Source organism: Aotus nancymaae, unplaced genomic scaffold (assembly GCF_030222135.1).
Source record: "Aotus nancymaae isolate 86718 unplaced genomic scaffold, 86718_ANA_hifiasm-v0.15.2.pri h1tg000019l, whole genome shotgun sequence".
Taxonomy (NCBI): domain Eukaryota; kingdom Metazoa; phylum Chordata; class Mammalia; order Primates; family Aotidae; genus Aotus; species Aotus nancymaae.
Window position 1 is genome coordinate 3,193,888 of NW_026988431.1, and position 16,130 is coordinate 3,210,017.

A 16,130-nucleotide genomic window follows, 5' to 3' on the forward strand; every position below is an offset into this window, starting at 1 on the left:
ATGGTGTTTATAAATCTAGCTCTTCGGTTCACGGGGGTGCCTTGGTGTTTCAGTAGGGTCAGAATTATCTGACTGGTATCTGAGATTCTAACATAATGTAATCTCATATCATGAAACCCTGGGTGATGGGAACATGTTACATCCCAGAAATATTACATGTTCCTCTGTGCTCTGCGAGAAAGGAGCTGATGCACAAAGTGATTTTCTCCCATCTTATTCTGTCGCCTTATATCCAATGATCATTTTTAGAAGATAGACTTAACTGGAGGATAGAAAAGCTGTCTATCCATGAACAATTGTAGAGCTCTTTACAAAGGTACAGGATACCTGGCTCAAATTCAGTAACAGTATCGTAGGGCAGAGTATAAATAAACATAAACCTACCATTCTGTCTACTATTTAGTTCATGTCCTCCCTCTCCCTGGCCTGGATTATCGCCATCATCTCTCTCTCCCTTGAATTCTTGGTTTCCCACCTAAACCCTACACCAGTCCCCACTTTATCTAAGACACTTTTCTTATCCCATCAACAGCTTTCAGTGACCTCCTATTGCTCACTCAGTAACATCTGAACTCCTCAGTTTCTACTGAAGTCCCTGCAAGGTTGGTCTCTTTGCCTCCTTCTCAAAAGTTCCCTCATTTACAGACTGGTTTCTGGACACACACGTGCGTGCACGTGCGCACACACACACACACACACTTTTCTTAGTTCACGTTGCTTTTTCTGTCACGAATGTCCATGCATGACACTTGCTTCTACGTCATGACCAATTCCTATGAAGTGTCAAAATGTTGATCTTCCTATGCCCCAGCATTCCCCAGATCAGTATGTGGGTCCATCAATCACCATCCAGTTCATTGTTCGGGCCTCAAACCTGAGAATTACTTTAGATTCTTTTTCTTTCTTGACTCCTACATCCAATTTATAAGCAAGTCCTTTAAGCTTTATCATTTAAATGTCTCCCAAGTTGCAGCATCTGCATCTCCTCTGATACCACCCAGACCAAAGTTCCCATTACCTACTGCCCAGACTTCCACAGTAGCGACCTAAGCTGTCTCCCAATTTCCACTTCTTTCTTGTGACAGTTCTATATGGCATCCAGAGTAATCCTCCATAAATGAAAGCCAGTTCATGTTACTCCTCTGTTTAAAACCCTTAAGTGACTTCCTGTTGTTGTTAGAGTAAAATACGACCTTGCCTGATCTGCTCCTGGTCCCTATTTCCGAATCCAATTTCACCCTTCCTATCCCTTGCCCTCACACTTCAGCCACACTTGTCTGTTTCCACATCTTAAAGAGGCCATCTTATTGATTGTTTGCATTTTCTGTTCCTTCTCCCTGGACCATTCTCTTTCCGTATCATTTTGTGTCTGGCTCCTCCTTTTACAATTCAATTCAGATTCTCCTGTTCAAAAACACCTTTTCCTAATTATATCTACAATAGCTCCTTGTCATTATATCAAGTCATTCAGGTATTTCCTTTAGAACATTTATCAGAGTCTGCATTATTGTAATAATTTATGTTTGTCTTATTAATTACACACGTTATCCACCCCACCTAAATGTAAATTTTTCCAGTTCATTGCTCAACCTCGAATGCCTCACACAGAGTTCTATACATAACAGGCACTAAATGTAAGTACTAGCAGAATGGCTGGATGGAGGTGTGTCTCAAATGCCACCTCTTCCAGAAGGACTTTCTGCTTCTCACATTCAGAAGCAATACTCTTCTCTGGAATTTCAGTGTGTGTGTTGTCTGACCCCACATATTTTATACCTTTGGGATAGGATTTCAAGTATTCATAAACATGTCTAATTTCCCTTATTGGATTTTGGGGTTATGATCTGTGTGTCCATTTAGGCTTGAAGTTTTCTATAGTGCCTGCCCTAACATCTTGCACGTAGTAGCAAATCAATAAATATTTTATGAATATTTCATGAAACTGTAAGTATCTACTCTCTGTGGATTTCAGTTAAGGAGAATTTGACCCCAAATGAGACTAAAGAAATGATTAAAATTCTCGTCTTGCTCTTCCTTTTTTAAAAAAAAAAAATTGGATACCCATCTCTAGTTGACAAAGTTGTAAGCATAGTTTTCTCTTTGCTCCTTTGAATTCATGTTCGTGGATTGCACTGTGGAAATGGTTCAATCTCGAAGCTTTCTTTATGATTCTATCAAATCACAGGGCTAGATCCAGAGACTAAGTTGCCACATTTGTTGCCATTACCCAAAGCTTCAGAGCTTCTGTCCCCACTGCCTTGTATTATTTCTTAATACTTTTTATTTCCCATAGTCTTCTTCCTTGTAATTTGTTCATAGTTACCCTTTCATTGGCATGTCATTTTTAAGGCAACTAAAATTCCTTTAAAACCAGTGTGAAATTCAAAAGTGAGGCAAACAATCTATGAGGTGGATGGACCAGATACATCAACTAAATTAGGCATCCATTCTTTTGAGCTTAGAAGAAATACCTGACCTAGAAAACTCCAGGTCAGAAAATATCTTCAGGTTTTTAAATCTCAATTTTCCTCTTCCCTGGCTTCCTAAATATTCTCTCCAGACTTGAGAACAGAGACTCTGTGGTTTACTTCTCTATCCATAGGTACTAGGCTGGGTGCTTGATATATAGTAGGCTTTTATTAATACTACCCCAGCTCTTTTCTCAAGCTTTGCTTCTCAGCCTGTCTTGGACTGGCCTATGGGATTCCCTAAGTCCTGACCCTCCTACCTCCCTTGGTCCCCCAGCGTCTGCACTAACTTTCTGAAGAGCTCCTTTGCCTCCCCAACTAGATGCGTGGATTCACTTTTGATTCATTGTTTCTCATTTTCTGTCCTTTGAAAGCAAACATTTTTTCTATTGCTAATTTACTCTTAACAATTAAAGATTCTTGGATGGGAAACTTGGCTTTTACCGGCAGACTTTCTTACAAAACCCTAAGACTGCTGATTATAACTTCTACCTGAGCCAACAGTGTAATGTAGTGCCAGAAGAGTTCATATAGACTAAGCCTCATTAATAGTCATCATTTACTGAGTTCTTTACACTGTCTCTGGCACTTTGTTCAGTACCCTGTACCCATTACCGCATTTGACCCTTTCAGTGACTCATAGCTACTTTCCCCATTTGCCAGATAAGAAATAGGGATTACACAGAGTAAGGTCACAGCAGCAGTTAGAATTTGGGCCAGGATTTAAAGCTTAGGCTTTGGAATCCACTCTGGTGTCAATAAAACCTTTATTAATGAAATCATGGTGACCAGAGGATGGGAAAAATGAATTCACTATGTTGAGAGTTGGCGAGATCACACCTGGAATTGTGTGTGATGCCTCATCTTATAAGATAAAAGCAACTTGATCCAGATTATGGCCCATGGACTTTCAGAAACCACTGGAAAAATGAGAGAGGTTTTAACTGACAAAGGGTTGATAAAAGTCTTCACATATTTGGATTCTAGTCCTGTGGAAGAACAATTACACGTACTTTACTCATTTACTATAAAAGCCTATAGACATGACAGAAATGCATATTTGGAGTCACTCTCAGGATAAGTTTTGTGACCATCGAGAAAGTGACAAGGTGGGAGTTCTGGGCAACTGCCAATGGAGTTGTTACTTGAGAAGTGAAGAGATTTTAAATTATTTATTACTGCAGATGTTCAAAGAGAAGGCAGGTCATCTAATTCTGAAATCTTCCCCGACACCTCAACTTCTCCTATAACCATAACCCTTAATTTCAAATGTCTACACTGTTTACATTCAGAACATTTTATTGGCGTCTTCCATGTGGCACTACTTGACACCTGTTACCTTCTATTGCCATTATTCAGCACTTTGAGGCAATCCATTATCCGGGGACAGTATTTCGTCTTGCTGTCATTACTCCCTAATGATGCCTTGCCAATGGTAGACACCCATAAAGCAGAATCTCATTGATCCTTCGTAGAACCTCAGTAAATATTTAATACTCAGTAAAAATTTACCTCAGTTTCACTACTCACTGGTTCTGTGACCTTGGGCAAGGCAATTCAACACAACTGAGTAACTAGAGTTTGTTACAATTACATTTGTGAAACCTGTAAAACTTTCAGACCAGGGCCTGGGACATAGTAAGTACCATAGGTATATCTTGTAATTTTCCAGCTCTGAACTTCAGTGATTGACGCATATTTGTTCAGATAAATACGTAATTATTAAAGGATGAAAGTGGGGCTAGACAATTAAAGATCTGAAGTTTTGGAAGGACTTTAGAGGTCACCCAGAATAGTGATTCCCACATCCACTGCATGTTAGTGTATTGCAGTATTAGTATACATTGGAGTACTTGCTGACATTTTAGATCCTAGGCTCCATGTAGAATCCTTTCGGGCAGAAATCCAGGATTCTGAATCATTAATTTTCCCAGGAATTTTTTAGAAGCTAGCAGAATACTTTCCTCAGATGTGCTCCAATTTTTATAGATGAGGAAACTGAGGCAGAGAGAGGTTGTATCATTTCAGGATCAGAGAACTTGGGAGTGATCAAGCGGGACTAGAAGTCAGCTCTCCTCATGTCTAGGCCACGGGTTGTGGAGGGAATTATTGGATTGTGTGAATAGGTTAGATGAGATGACTTCCAAAGTAAAGGTACAGTCAGCCAGTCAGTCCTCAGAGAGGTATCGAAAGCCAGTTGCTGAACTGTTTCTGGAACGGTCAGTAAAATGAGACATGGCTTTTTTCTGTATGCTTATAATCTGGTATAAGAAATAAAACCTCTACACAGGTCAGCACAGTGCAAGGTGGAAAGAAATAAGGCAGAAGGTCTGGGCAGCTGCCTACCACCCAGTGTGGGCTGAACTACTCGGCTACCACCTTGTTGTCTGAACATTGTGGAGGAAGTTCTGCTCTTCTCGCAGGGAACCCCCTACCATTGTGGTCCTCTCTTCCTGCCCCTCCAGAGGCGATAACTCACCAGCCACTTGGTCTACAGTTTATTACCCTGGTCATTCAATCAATCTGAGAAGACCTCCCTCTATTGTCACAGCTTACCATTCCATGCAAGTTTCCTTTGTGCATTTATGTATTATTATTACTATTTTTGAGACACAGTCTCACTCTTTTGCCTAGGCTGAAGTGCAGTGGTATGATCTTGGCGCACTGCAACCTCCACCTCCCACATTCAAGTGATTCTTGTGCCTTAGTCTCCCAAGTAGCTGGGACTACAGGCACATGCCACCATGCCCAGCTAATTTTTATATTTTTTTGGTAGAGACAGGGTTTCCTCATGTTGGTCAGGCTGGTCTCAAACTCCTGGCCACAAGTGATCTGCCTTCTTCGGCCTCCCAAAGTGCTGAAGATTGCTATTGTGAGCCAGTGTACCCAGTGGCATTTAAGTATTTAATAAATACTATTGCTACATAGTACTATTAGCTAGCTTTTATTTAGTTCCCACCAGGTACCAGGCACCTTAAGGCTTTATCTATATTAATTCATTTAATTCTGTGCCAAAGAGCGAGCTGTCTCTCTGAATCTAAAATAGTATTTGAAGCTGAATTGTTTGTTAATCAAGGGACAGTAATAGATCTCTCTGAACAAAGCAAAAGTTGAGCCTCTACAGAATTTTGGAAGCTGTGGAGGGGAGGACTTGGTAAAAATGCAGCAGTTACAGTCTTTAGGAATTGACTGGCTTTCTAATTTGGAAGTGTGGGTTTTGGAGTGAGCCTGTGGTCCATGGACTGACTTTTAGAAGTCAGATGACTACCATAAAGAAAATAAGAGCACAGAAAGAGTGGCTGCAGTAACAAGAATGGAGAGGAGAGGAAAGGAAGGGTCTTTCAGCCACGATATCCTTTACTAATGCAGAGAACAGAAACCCAGGTTTGCCTTGCTGACTGTTAGCTGGGTTCTCTCAGCCTCTACTGTCTCTTCTCTACCCCATTAACTGTTCTATGCTGATTGCTTCCCCAGCCAAAGGTTTTTCCTGCTTAGTCAGGTCCGGTCTCCTTGCTGTGCTATCAGTTCAGAAAAGCGTACAGACAACCTGCGATTGCATCTCAGAGGAGGAAGACGTTATCACTGGTTGGTTGAAGGAACCGGGAAGAACTTCATTTAATAGTCAAAAAATGTCCATCGAACTCCTACGAACTGCCAGGCACTTTCTGGGTGCTACGGAAATAACAGTGAAACCAACAGACAAACTCATGCTCTCACAGAGTTTAACCTTTATTGGAGAGACAGATATTAAAAAATGTATATATATTAATTTACACGGGTATTGAATGTCCCGTGGTAGTCACTGCTCTGGAGTCAAAGCAGAGGAAGTAGTGCACAGAGTGGTGGTTGCAGCTTTACGTGATGGTCAAGGAAAGCCTCCCTGAGAAACTGATGCTTAAGTGTCAGAATGGTGAAAAGACCACAGATGATAGAGCTGCGTGAGCTTAGAAGACAGTAAGGAGATAAGGTCTGAGGTCCATGCGATAATAGGGAAATGGGCCCTAGAGGTTATTAGAAGGATATCAGCTTTTAGTCTGATGAGATGAGGAGTCATTGAGTAATTTAAGCAGAGGAGTCATGTGATCGACTTGTTTTTCAAGGAAGCATAGGAGCTACTGTGTGGAAACAGTCCTCAGAATGACGGACAAGGGTGGAGGAAAGTGGTTAGTTACTAGTGCAGTAACTCTAGCATTTGATGGTGATTTCAACTAAGGTGGTAAAAGCAGGTTGATAAAAAGCAGTCATATTCTAGATATATTCTTCATGGAAGTTCTTCAAATTGAAGGACTTCATTAAAAGCCACTATAAACTCTAGCAGTCATGAAAATTCTGAATACGCATCCTCAGGAGACCACACCTTGACCTATTATAGAATCTCCAGAGAGCCTTTTCTGACCTAGGAAAATGCTGGGGTAGAAAGAGGCATATTATCACATCTGGCCGCAGAAATAAAATGTACCTGTCAAAGAAGATGCATAATCTAGACCCAATTCTGTATAGATTTTTATGGTATTTTCTCCTAGATAATTGTGTGAATTATGGGGATTTTTTTAATTCATTGGTGTGAAGACAGTGATAATTTAAATTTCACTGCTATTCTGGTTACGAGTGGGTGTTGACATTTTTTATTTTATCGTGTGTGTGTGTGACACACACTCACAGAAGGGGGTGAGGGAGAGAGAGAAAAACAGACTGAGTAGGGTATAGAGCTGCTATTCCCTGGGCAATAAAAGCTTGAAATCCTACTAATGAGGTTAAAAAAACCTTAACTTTTTCTGTGTGCTTAATAATAGCACTGCCTACTCACATAACTAGAGTTCCTGGAATAATTGCCCTCTTTCTTACTCTATTTTTAGGACCTGAAAAATTTGGGAGGAGAGAAAGTGCCTTCAGGTGCAGAGCATTTCCATCTAAAAGCTCAATTCTAGGGCTGCAGCATTTGGCCCTAAACCATGTTAAATGTTTCCTTTCATGTGAAAGTGAAGGATGGAGCTAGCATTCATCACGGGAGCTCCGAATGGCTTCTCTTTCAGTGAGAGGACAAGAGATTGATCCTTTGCTGCAGATTCCCTCTTTCCCAAATTGGGAGATCTTCCTGTGACATTTTTATCTGGTGCTTTCCTAGACACCGTTTGTGTTTGCCAGTAACAGAAGTGTTTGTGAAGCCATAGAATTTTAGCAGACCATTTAACTTTGAGGAGGAGATGAAGTCTAAGGTATAAGTGTTAGTATTTTAGAGCCCTCAGTAAGAGTAGAAATGTTTGAAATACATATATTTAGAAGGGGTTTTTTTTGTAGACCATCAGAATATTTAAGATAGATTCAGAATAGAAGGTACTGTGTGAGGTGCAGTGCAGGAAAGTACTTTAGAAATTGTTTCTGTAACTTTCAACAATTCAGTGAACATACATAAGGCGGAGAAGCATACTGATTAGAAAGAGAGAATGGGATTGAATCAAAGCTTGTGCTAGAAATTGGTTGAATACCTGGATTGAGTTGCCAGAATTGTTTTTGAGGAGGGCTATTTTGGGTAGGCAGTAATCTTTCTTCTCAGATACAGATTTTCATGTTGACTCGTAACATTTAAGCAACGGTCGGCATGTACAGTCTTGAACGTGCTCAGTCCCATCCTTTCGCCTGTGCTTAAACTACAAGGTTGGAAAGTTTAAAAGCATTTAATATGGGCTTACACAAACCATTGTGCTGCTGTCTGTCCTCTATCACTGTCTGTGCAGAAACTAGCTGAAAAAATAATTAGGTGCTCTCAGGGACAAAGCAGTATCTGTAATATAGAGGAACATTTAAACATAGACTTAAATCAGGAAATTAAGATTAGTGACATGTTTATATTGCTGCTGTTTTAGGAATGATTTGTTAAAAGGAAAAATACGGTATCCCTAACAAATTAGGGTTGGGGGGGAGAGGGGGAGAGAGAGAGAGAGAGAGAGAGAGAGAGAGAGAGAGAGAAAGTGTATGTATGTGTCTGTGCGTGAAACTGTGGGCTTCTGTTTACGAAGATCTTTTTGTACACGCGTTTGAAAGGTGACTGCAAGAATGAGTAAAATGGGTTGCATTTACATTTCTTGTGCTCCTCCACACTCCCTGATGCTAAACAAGATGCTGCAAGAATGGAAAATAGAACTTTCTGTGTAAACTTTGTAATCTAGTTCATAGAGAAATTGGCCAAGAGCTACATACACGTAAAGGAAGAGGGAACATACATTTGGAGAAACATTCGTGTGTGCCAGTCCAAGAAGAAAGCAGCTAGCTCGCTGCCTTTGAAGATTTCAGTATTCACTCTGTCGAAGGTGACCAGGTGATCCCTCTTAGATACTTCGATAATTCAGATACATCAAATACATGACGGATCTTTATAAAATTCAATTTGTTATTTCAATATGGAAATACATTATCTCTTCCTTGAGAAAAAAATTTGGGTAAGGAGAGGTGCTATTTTATCTCTGCCCAAAGCTTCATCCTAGGGCTTGGAAATGCTAAGGAATTTGTACAAGGAAATAAAGCTAAAAGCTTGCTACCTTAATTATAGGATTTGTCTACTCAATGTACCAGATTCTGAAAGTTAAAACAACTATTGTATCATTTATATTTTCAGGGGATACGTACAGCATAGAGGTTTTAGTTCTAGATCAAATCTGAAGGGCTTTTTCCTCATCCTTCTCTACAAATGCCTAACTCCTCTTCCTCCATCTCAGACTCTTCTGTGGTAGAGTGATGACTGTCTCTGAGGAAAGGATTAGATGGAAATCATTTAATTATTCGTGCATGTGTAGGAATGCCAATCAATATTTGATCTTAGCAGTAGTTGCTTTCTCTAATTATGGAAAACTTTTTTCACCTTCAAACACCATCTATCTTGGAAATTGGTGTATGTGAATGGTACCTTTCCTCATCAGATCTGCAGCTATACTGAATGCGGGGTCATATACTCCATGACTAACTCAGCCCAGTACAGAGGAACTTATATAATAAGGTAGATTTACTTAATCCGTAAATTATGAGCTTTCTTTCTAAAATTTTCCTTAACTCTATCATACCATTTTGTGCCATAAGAAATTGTCAGCTCAACACCTCAAATGATGCCTTCACGTATTAAAAGATGTGCCATTTGAAGCTGGGATAGTGATGCATTTTGTCCCCTGTGCTTTGTTATGTGATGTAATTAGATTATATCTCAAACACTGTTTGTATGCTTCCAGGAGATACTGCTCAACAAGAGATGATTCCAAGTAAGAAGAGTGCTGTTCTTGTGGATGGGGTTGTGCTGAATGGCCCTATGACAGATGCAAGAGCAGGAGAAAAATTTGTTGAAGAGGCCTGTAGGCTAATAATGGAAGAGGTGGTTTTGAAGGCTACGGATGTCAATGAAAAGGTAAAAATTAAAACCTATAAGAAACTGCAGAAATGGGAAAGATAGATTTTCCCTAAATTAGTATGGCTGAATATGAGGGGAATGGGAAGATCAAGTTTTAATTTCCTCTATACCTTTGTCTCAAAAGGGCATCCAGATACAAAGTGTAGGCCCTCCAGGCAATGTCTGCTTTCCTTGAAGGGTTGATTCCTTCCTCTTCTAGTCATCATTCATGGGAAGATTGGCTGAGACTCTAGAGCTTAATCACAAGGCTATGAAGCACAGGGACGAAACTCCCCGCCCTAGGAAATAGCATAGCTAAGTAACCTGCTAATCGGACTCGTGAGCTCTCTAATCCTCTTTGCTCCCCATTTTCTAGTCCACACTCTTTATGTCACTCATGAAAAGCAAGCAAAAGGTAGAAAAGGATGTGACAACATTTTAAATTTATCTTGAGGTTCCTATCAGGAGCTTGTCTGAATTTAGCCTAGAAATATTAGGTGGTGAAGTCCGACTCCTTTTCTGGTACCAGCTACTGGTTGTAGATTTCAAATTCAGGCTCAAATTCAATTCAAATTGATATAAGAACTGCTGCCTATGGCATCTACTCTTAAGAGTACTTAGTATTTTCTAGGGACTAACTTCTTATGTATTTAATCCTTTCAAAAACACTAGAAGACAGATACTATTTATTACCCCCATTTAAGAGCTGGGAAAGAAAGTCAGGTGCAAAGAGGTCAAATATCCTGCCCAAGGTTATACACAAGCAAGCATCAGAGCTGGGACTAAAATCCAGGCAGTCTCACTTCACAATCTGCACCCATAACTACTCCATATGACTCTTAAAAATTACTGAATTGTCCTTTATCACATTGGTTTTCATGTTGGAGTTTGATTATCAACAAATGGATGTAAGGAAGAGATTTTTATTCCAGTTATATTAGAAATAAGTGTTTTTACAATATGAGGTGATTTATTCTGCATTTTTGATCACATGCCTGTGGGAAAACGAATAGGAAAATAGACTGATGCATGAACTTGGAATAGTTACATTCAAGGCAAAATCCTGATGGTGTTTCTTATTCATCCAGAGAGTATATTTATAATTACGTAATTTCTAGTCTTCTCTGTACTTGTGAGATACTTTGGACCTGCTTTACTTTGCAGTACACGGCTCCTCTGGCAGGTTTTTTTCTTTTTGGCCTTTATTCAATCATTAAATATTAACTTAGTATTAGCTATGAGTAAGGCTTTATATTCAGCCCTAGAGAATATAAAGAAAAATAAGGTAAAGGCCCAGCTCTGAACAGAATTTATAATCTAATTGGAAGGATATGTTTTCATTAGAAAAGAGAGCAGGGTTCCCAGTGAGGATGTTATAAATGCTTTGAGACTGGAGCAGATTTTTGGGATTTCACACAGGAGCAGGTACTTTGAGCTCAGATATGGAAGGTAAAAGGCAAGTGAGACTTTTGAGGGGTGGTGGCAGGGGAAGAGAAAGGTTGGGGTTAGGGTACTCATTTCTGCAGGAAGAAAGCAGGAAGGTCAATAATGGAAAGAGCGTTGCACAGGGACAAGATGTATTTAACACAGCAACGGGACCTTTTTAGCCTGGAAAGAAGGGCTCACATACAGGACTAATAAAAAAAAAATGAGAAGGGGAAGATCTTAAGATCCTAAGTTGTCAATTAAGGAACCACAAAGTCAATCACATTGTTGTAGATGTACAGGCTATCCATGGTAAGGTGGATTGAAAGCTATGCTGGAGTTGGGGGAAGGGGGTGAAGTTTTGATACCACTAACTTAGCCTGCCTTGTCCGAGATTCAACAAAGCACCATTAGAAGGTAGCCTGCAAATATGTATCCAAGCTTGGTGCAATGATCATTGCGTTTCTTTAGTAGAAAATTCTTCATCGGCCAGTTCTTAAACATTCAGTAAAATTTATCCCTTTTGAGTAAATTCTGTGAGTTTTGAGAAGTCATAGAACTATGATATGATGGAACTGTTCTATATCTTCATTAAAATAGTTACATGACTATAACTATTCTGGGCCCCTCTTTAATCAATCTCCCCCTTTCCTCTAAGCCCCTGAAAATCACTGATCTTCTTTCCCTATGATTTTTGCCTTTTCTAGAATGTCATGTTGATGGACTCACACAGTAGTCTTTGAGTCTTGCTGTTTACCCTCAACAAAATGCATTTGAGATTCATCCATGTTGTTGAATGCACCAGTAGTCATTCCTTTTGACTGTCCCAAGCATTTCCAATTGACCTCTGCCTGTCATGGTTATAGCATCAGAGTTTAATTTCATATTAGTTGCACAATTTGATATTTCCTCCTAGTTTTTTCACTCCCTGGCTACTTCCCTCTCTCTCTCCTCCCCTCCATAGCCAAAATTTTTAGAGATTATCTATACTCCCTCCCTCCTTCTATTTCACCTCCTACATCCTCACTTCAAAGCAATCTGGCCTCCGCCCCCACCTCTCTAAGTCAAACTGCTCTTGCCAAGAACACCTCCTTGTTGATAAATCCCATGAGCACTTCAGTCTTTATCTAATTTGGCTTCTTAGCAGTATTTGACAGTGGTGAGCATCTATCTCCTTCCTAAAGCATTCCTTTTACTTGGTGATGGTAGCACTAAACTCTTCGGATTCTCCCTACCTCTCTGCGAAGTCCTCCACAGTACAGGCAGGTTCCTCTTCCTTGGCCCATTCCTAAGTGTTGGTGATGCCTAGAAAGATTCTGCACCTCTCTTCTTTGCTGTAGTTTCTGAGTCACATCATCTACTGTTGTATTATCATAGTATATCCCTGGAGCTCCATCCCCCATCTTTTCCAAGAGCCTCAGATCAACTGCTATACAACTTTTGGATGTTCTGAAGGTGCCTTGTTCTAAACATGCTCATAAATGCATCATCCCCGCACCACCCCCAACCAGATCCTTCTCCTGCTATCCCTGCATTGCTGCCATCCAATCTGTGTCCCAGCTGAAAGCCTAGGGATGATCCCTGGCTCATTCCTCTCACCCTCACAATCTGATTCTCAACTTCTAGTGATTCTGCATTTTAAATATCTCCAAAAACTAGATGCTTAATTCATACAGCATTGACTCTCATCCAAATCCTTACCTTCTCTTGCCTGGTTTATTAAAGTTACCTTTATTTCCAATTTTATTTGGAATCTCCACATAACTAAAGCAATTGCCCCAAACACAAATATGATCTTTTTATTCCCGTGTTCTAAACATTTACATGGCTTCCCTAGAGCCAAGTTCAAACTCTAACATGTCACATAAAGCCCGTTATGACCTGAGCCTTGTTTATGTCTTTATTCAACCCATCTTTATTAAGCACTATTATGGGTAGACTCCGTAGTACTCACTTGGGATCAGTGAGCAAAAAGACTGACATCTGCTTGTATGGAGATTATGTAGAATATAATAAATAACAGTATATTAGAGGGTGGTAAGTGCTTTGGAAAAAAGAATTCTAGGAAAGGTTAAGGGGGATTTATTGAGGTAATGGGTAGATTTTAGATTTAGGTAAGGGAGTCAGGATTGCCGTCATTGAGAAGGTAACTTCTTAGCAAAGCTCTGAAATAAGCGAGGGGTCTAGTCATAAGGATATTTTAAAAAGCATTCTAGGCAGAGGACAGACAGTGCAGAGACGCCAGTGTGGAAACATTGCTCGTGTAGTTTAGGAACGGCAAGGAGGCCAGGGTGGTAGGAGCAGAGTCAGCCAGAAGGAACGTAGTCCCAGATGAGACTAGAGAAAAAAATGAAACCAGGAGCAGCAGATCATAAAGCATCATTTTATATCTTTCTAAGGACTTCAACTTTTACTTTGAAAGAAATAGGGAGCCATGGGATGTATTTGAATGGAGGAATGGGCGTGGCTTGTTTAGGGTTGAGAGCAGACCGTCTAGGGCAGGGTACACGCAGAGAGAAAACTACTTCACTATTCCGCTTTATTCCCTCTCCGTTTCTCAAAAATCCATCTTCTAGCCATACCAAACTTACTTGACTTTTCAGATGTGCCATAGGATCCGAACTTTTCATTTTATTCTTGATTTTAGTTTTGATCCGTTACTTCTGTCACTTTCATCTAGAACCTCCCTTGTATTACCACACCCCTCAGCTTTGCTTGATTCGCTCTATTCTTATTCTGTGTAACTTAGGTATCAGCATCTCTAGGAAATCTGCCTTAACCTTGCGAATCTAGGATGGTGCCCCTCATCTGTCCCATCAGCATCCACATTACTGTCATAGTTCCTTCGGTCTGAACTATAGTTGCATGTTTACATCTCCCACAGCCTGGAAGCTTTGTAGAGTCCATGTTTCTAACATCCTCTCAACACCTGTCTGTGGTGGGTACTCACTTTGTGTCACGGTTGAATCTCCAGGTGTGTGAATGGAGGCCTCCTGAACAACTGAAACAGCTTCTTGATTTGGAGATGAGGGACTCGGGCGAGCCACCACACAGACTATTGGAACTCTGCCGGGATGTCATACGCTATAGCGTCAAAACTAGTAAGAACTTTGTTTCCTTGATCTGTACCTCTGACAAGTTATCTTTGTAAAGCATTTATTTACCTCTCAAAGCTAAGTATAGCAATGTTATGGAATAAGAAATCTGGATAAAAAAAATTAGTGGTTCTGATGTTTTTGCAACGGTCTCTTTAATCCCTAATCCAGATTCATTGCCAAGGCCAAAGAGAATTTGATAGGAAAACTGTTGGTGTTAGTGTTTGTATGTAAATATCCTCTTCTCCTTGCCAACCCTCATACTATTTGTAATCAAGAGCATATATTATCACTGCTACTTATTTCTTATGTTAGACCAAACTGGCAAATGGAATTTTGATTAAATTTGGTAAGGGATTTCAAATCTTGATGGCCCAGAGTATACAAAAAGTAATTCAAAAGATACCTTTAATATGAACAGAAATAGATTTATTTGGAGACATTGATTAACTCTTGGATATTGGTAATTGCCGAACTATTTGATCAAATCTGGCAGAATCAAAAAAATAAGAACCTTTAGATGGATAAGGCAAATGAATACATTCTAAGTTTTTGCTGAAATTATTTCACAGTGATGTCCTAACTACTGCGACCTGTGTAGATGCAGTGATGGGATGTCAGTGTTACACTGAGGCCCCATTCCAGCTTACCTGTTAATATCCTGTTCACCCAGTGAATAAGTTTCAAAAATGGGAGAATAACCTTCCAAAATATTTCTCAGCATAATGTAAAGGTAATCTAGTGCTTAAGACCATACAGGCATTACTTTGTAAATTCTGGCACTGGACTAAATTTAGTGGAAAGAACGTAATAAAATTCTGGCTAAAAATAATTGGATTATATTCCCTTGGGAAAGTCTGGTGTATCAAAAACCCAGTAAGCATTTCAAAAGCAGAGATATGTATCTTATTACTACAGTGCATGTCAGAAGTGTAGAATGACATTTAATGCAGATTTTTCAGTTTATTAGATATTTTTCATAATGTTACCATGGAAATCAATCATAAATTAACATAGAACTGAAAAAAAAAATCTTATTAAAATTACTTGTAGCCATGTCTTTTATTTTTGCCAGATCAGAGGAAGTTTTCATGTTTTAGCTAAAAAGATTGAGATTTTTGTTTATTGAACCCTTAAAGACCAAAAAATCCTAAAATAAACTAAAACCAGATGCTGTAAGTTGTAATGAGAGGTCACCAGATAAAATGATTTCCAAATACTCAAATGTAGAAATAGACTCCTGCCTCTTTGTTCTGTCATGCTGAGCTTCCTGTGATAGAGACTATCAAGCCAGTCAGCTGGGTGTATGGTGTGATTATTCACATGGTGTAAAGCCAATAACCTTTATGAGACCTTTTATATGAGGGGAAACAATTTAAAATTGGAATGAGACGTTGTGTCTTAAAGGCGATTGCCTTGGAAGCAAATTGAATCATAAGTGTACGTAAGCGCATGATGAGTCACAGCTTACCCCATCTACATGCTGCCAGTCGCATGGGTCTAATCTGAAAAATGAGAACGCTGCTCATTGCCGTAGCCTGGGGTGAACTCTGTTGTGAGCAAAACGTATATGAAGTGAGAGAAGTTAATATTGATATTTTCAGAAAAAAAAGGCAGTACCCTGTGATCCTTGGGAAAACAGTGTTCAAATAATACTTAAGGGTTCTGGTTTGGGTCTAGGTTGTGAAAAAGAGGAGCAGGTAAATCAAAGCTCTTAAGAGACAACTCAGAATTTACTTAGAAACCTTGGTCAGTAGCAAGGGCTCCGAG

At 39.7% G+C, this 16,130-nt stretch overlaps 1 protein-coding gene across 1 annotated transcript in view; it reads left to right on the forward strand.

Moving 5' to 3' along the window:
- The window catches only part of GADL1 (glutamate decarboxylase like 1), a 149,354-nt gene that overhangs the window by 19,671 nt on the left and 113,553 nt on the right, over positions 1-16,130 (forward strand). Inside the window, exons 2-3 of the mRNA XM_021666446.2 lie at positions 9,686-9,858; positions 14,240-14,366. Of these exons, the coding sequence (XP_021522121.1) occupies positions 9,686-9,858; positions 14,240-14,366 (300 nt within the window). The remainder of the gene's footprint in view (positions 1-9,685; positions 9,859-14,239; positions 14,367-16,130) is intronic.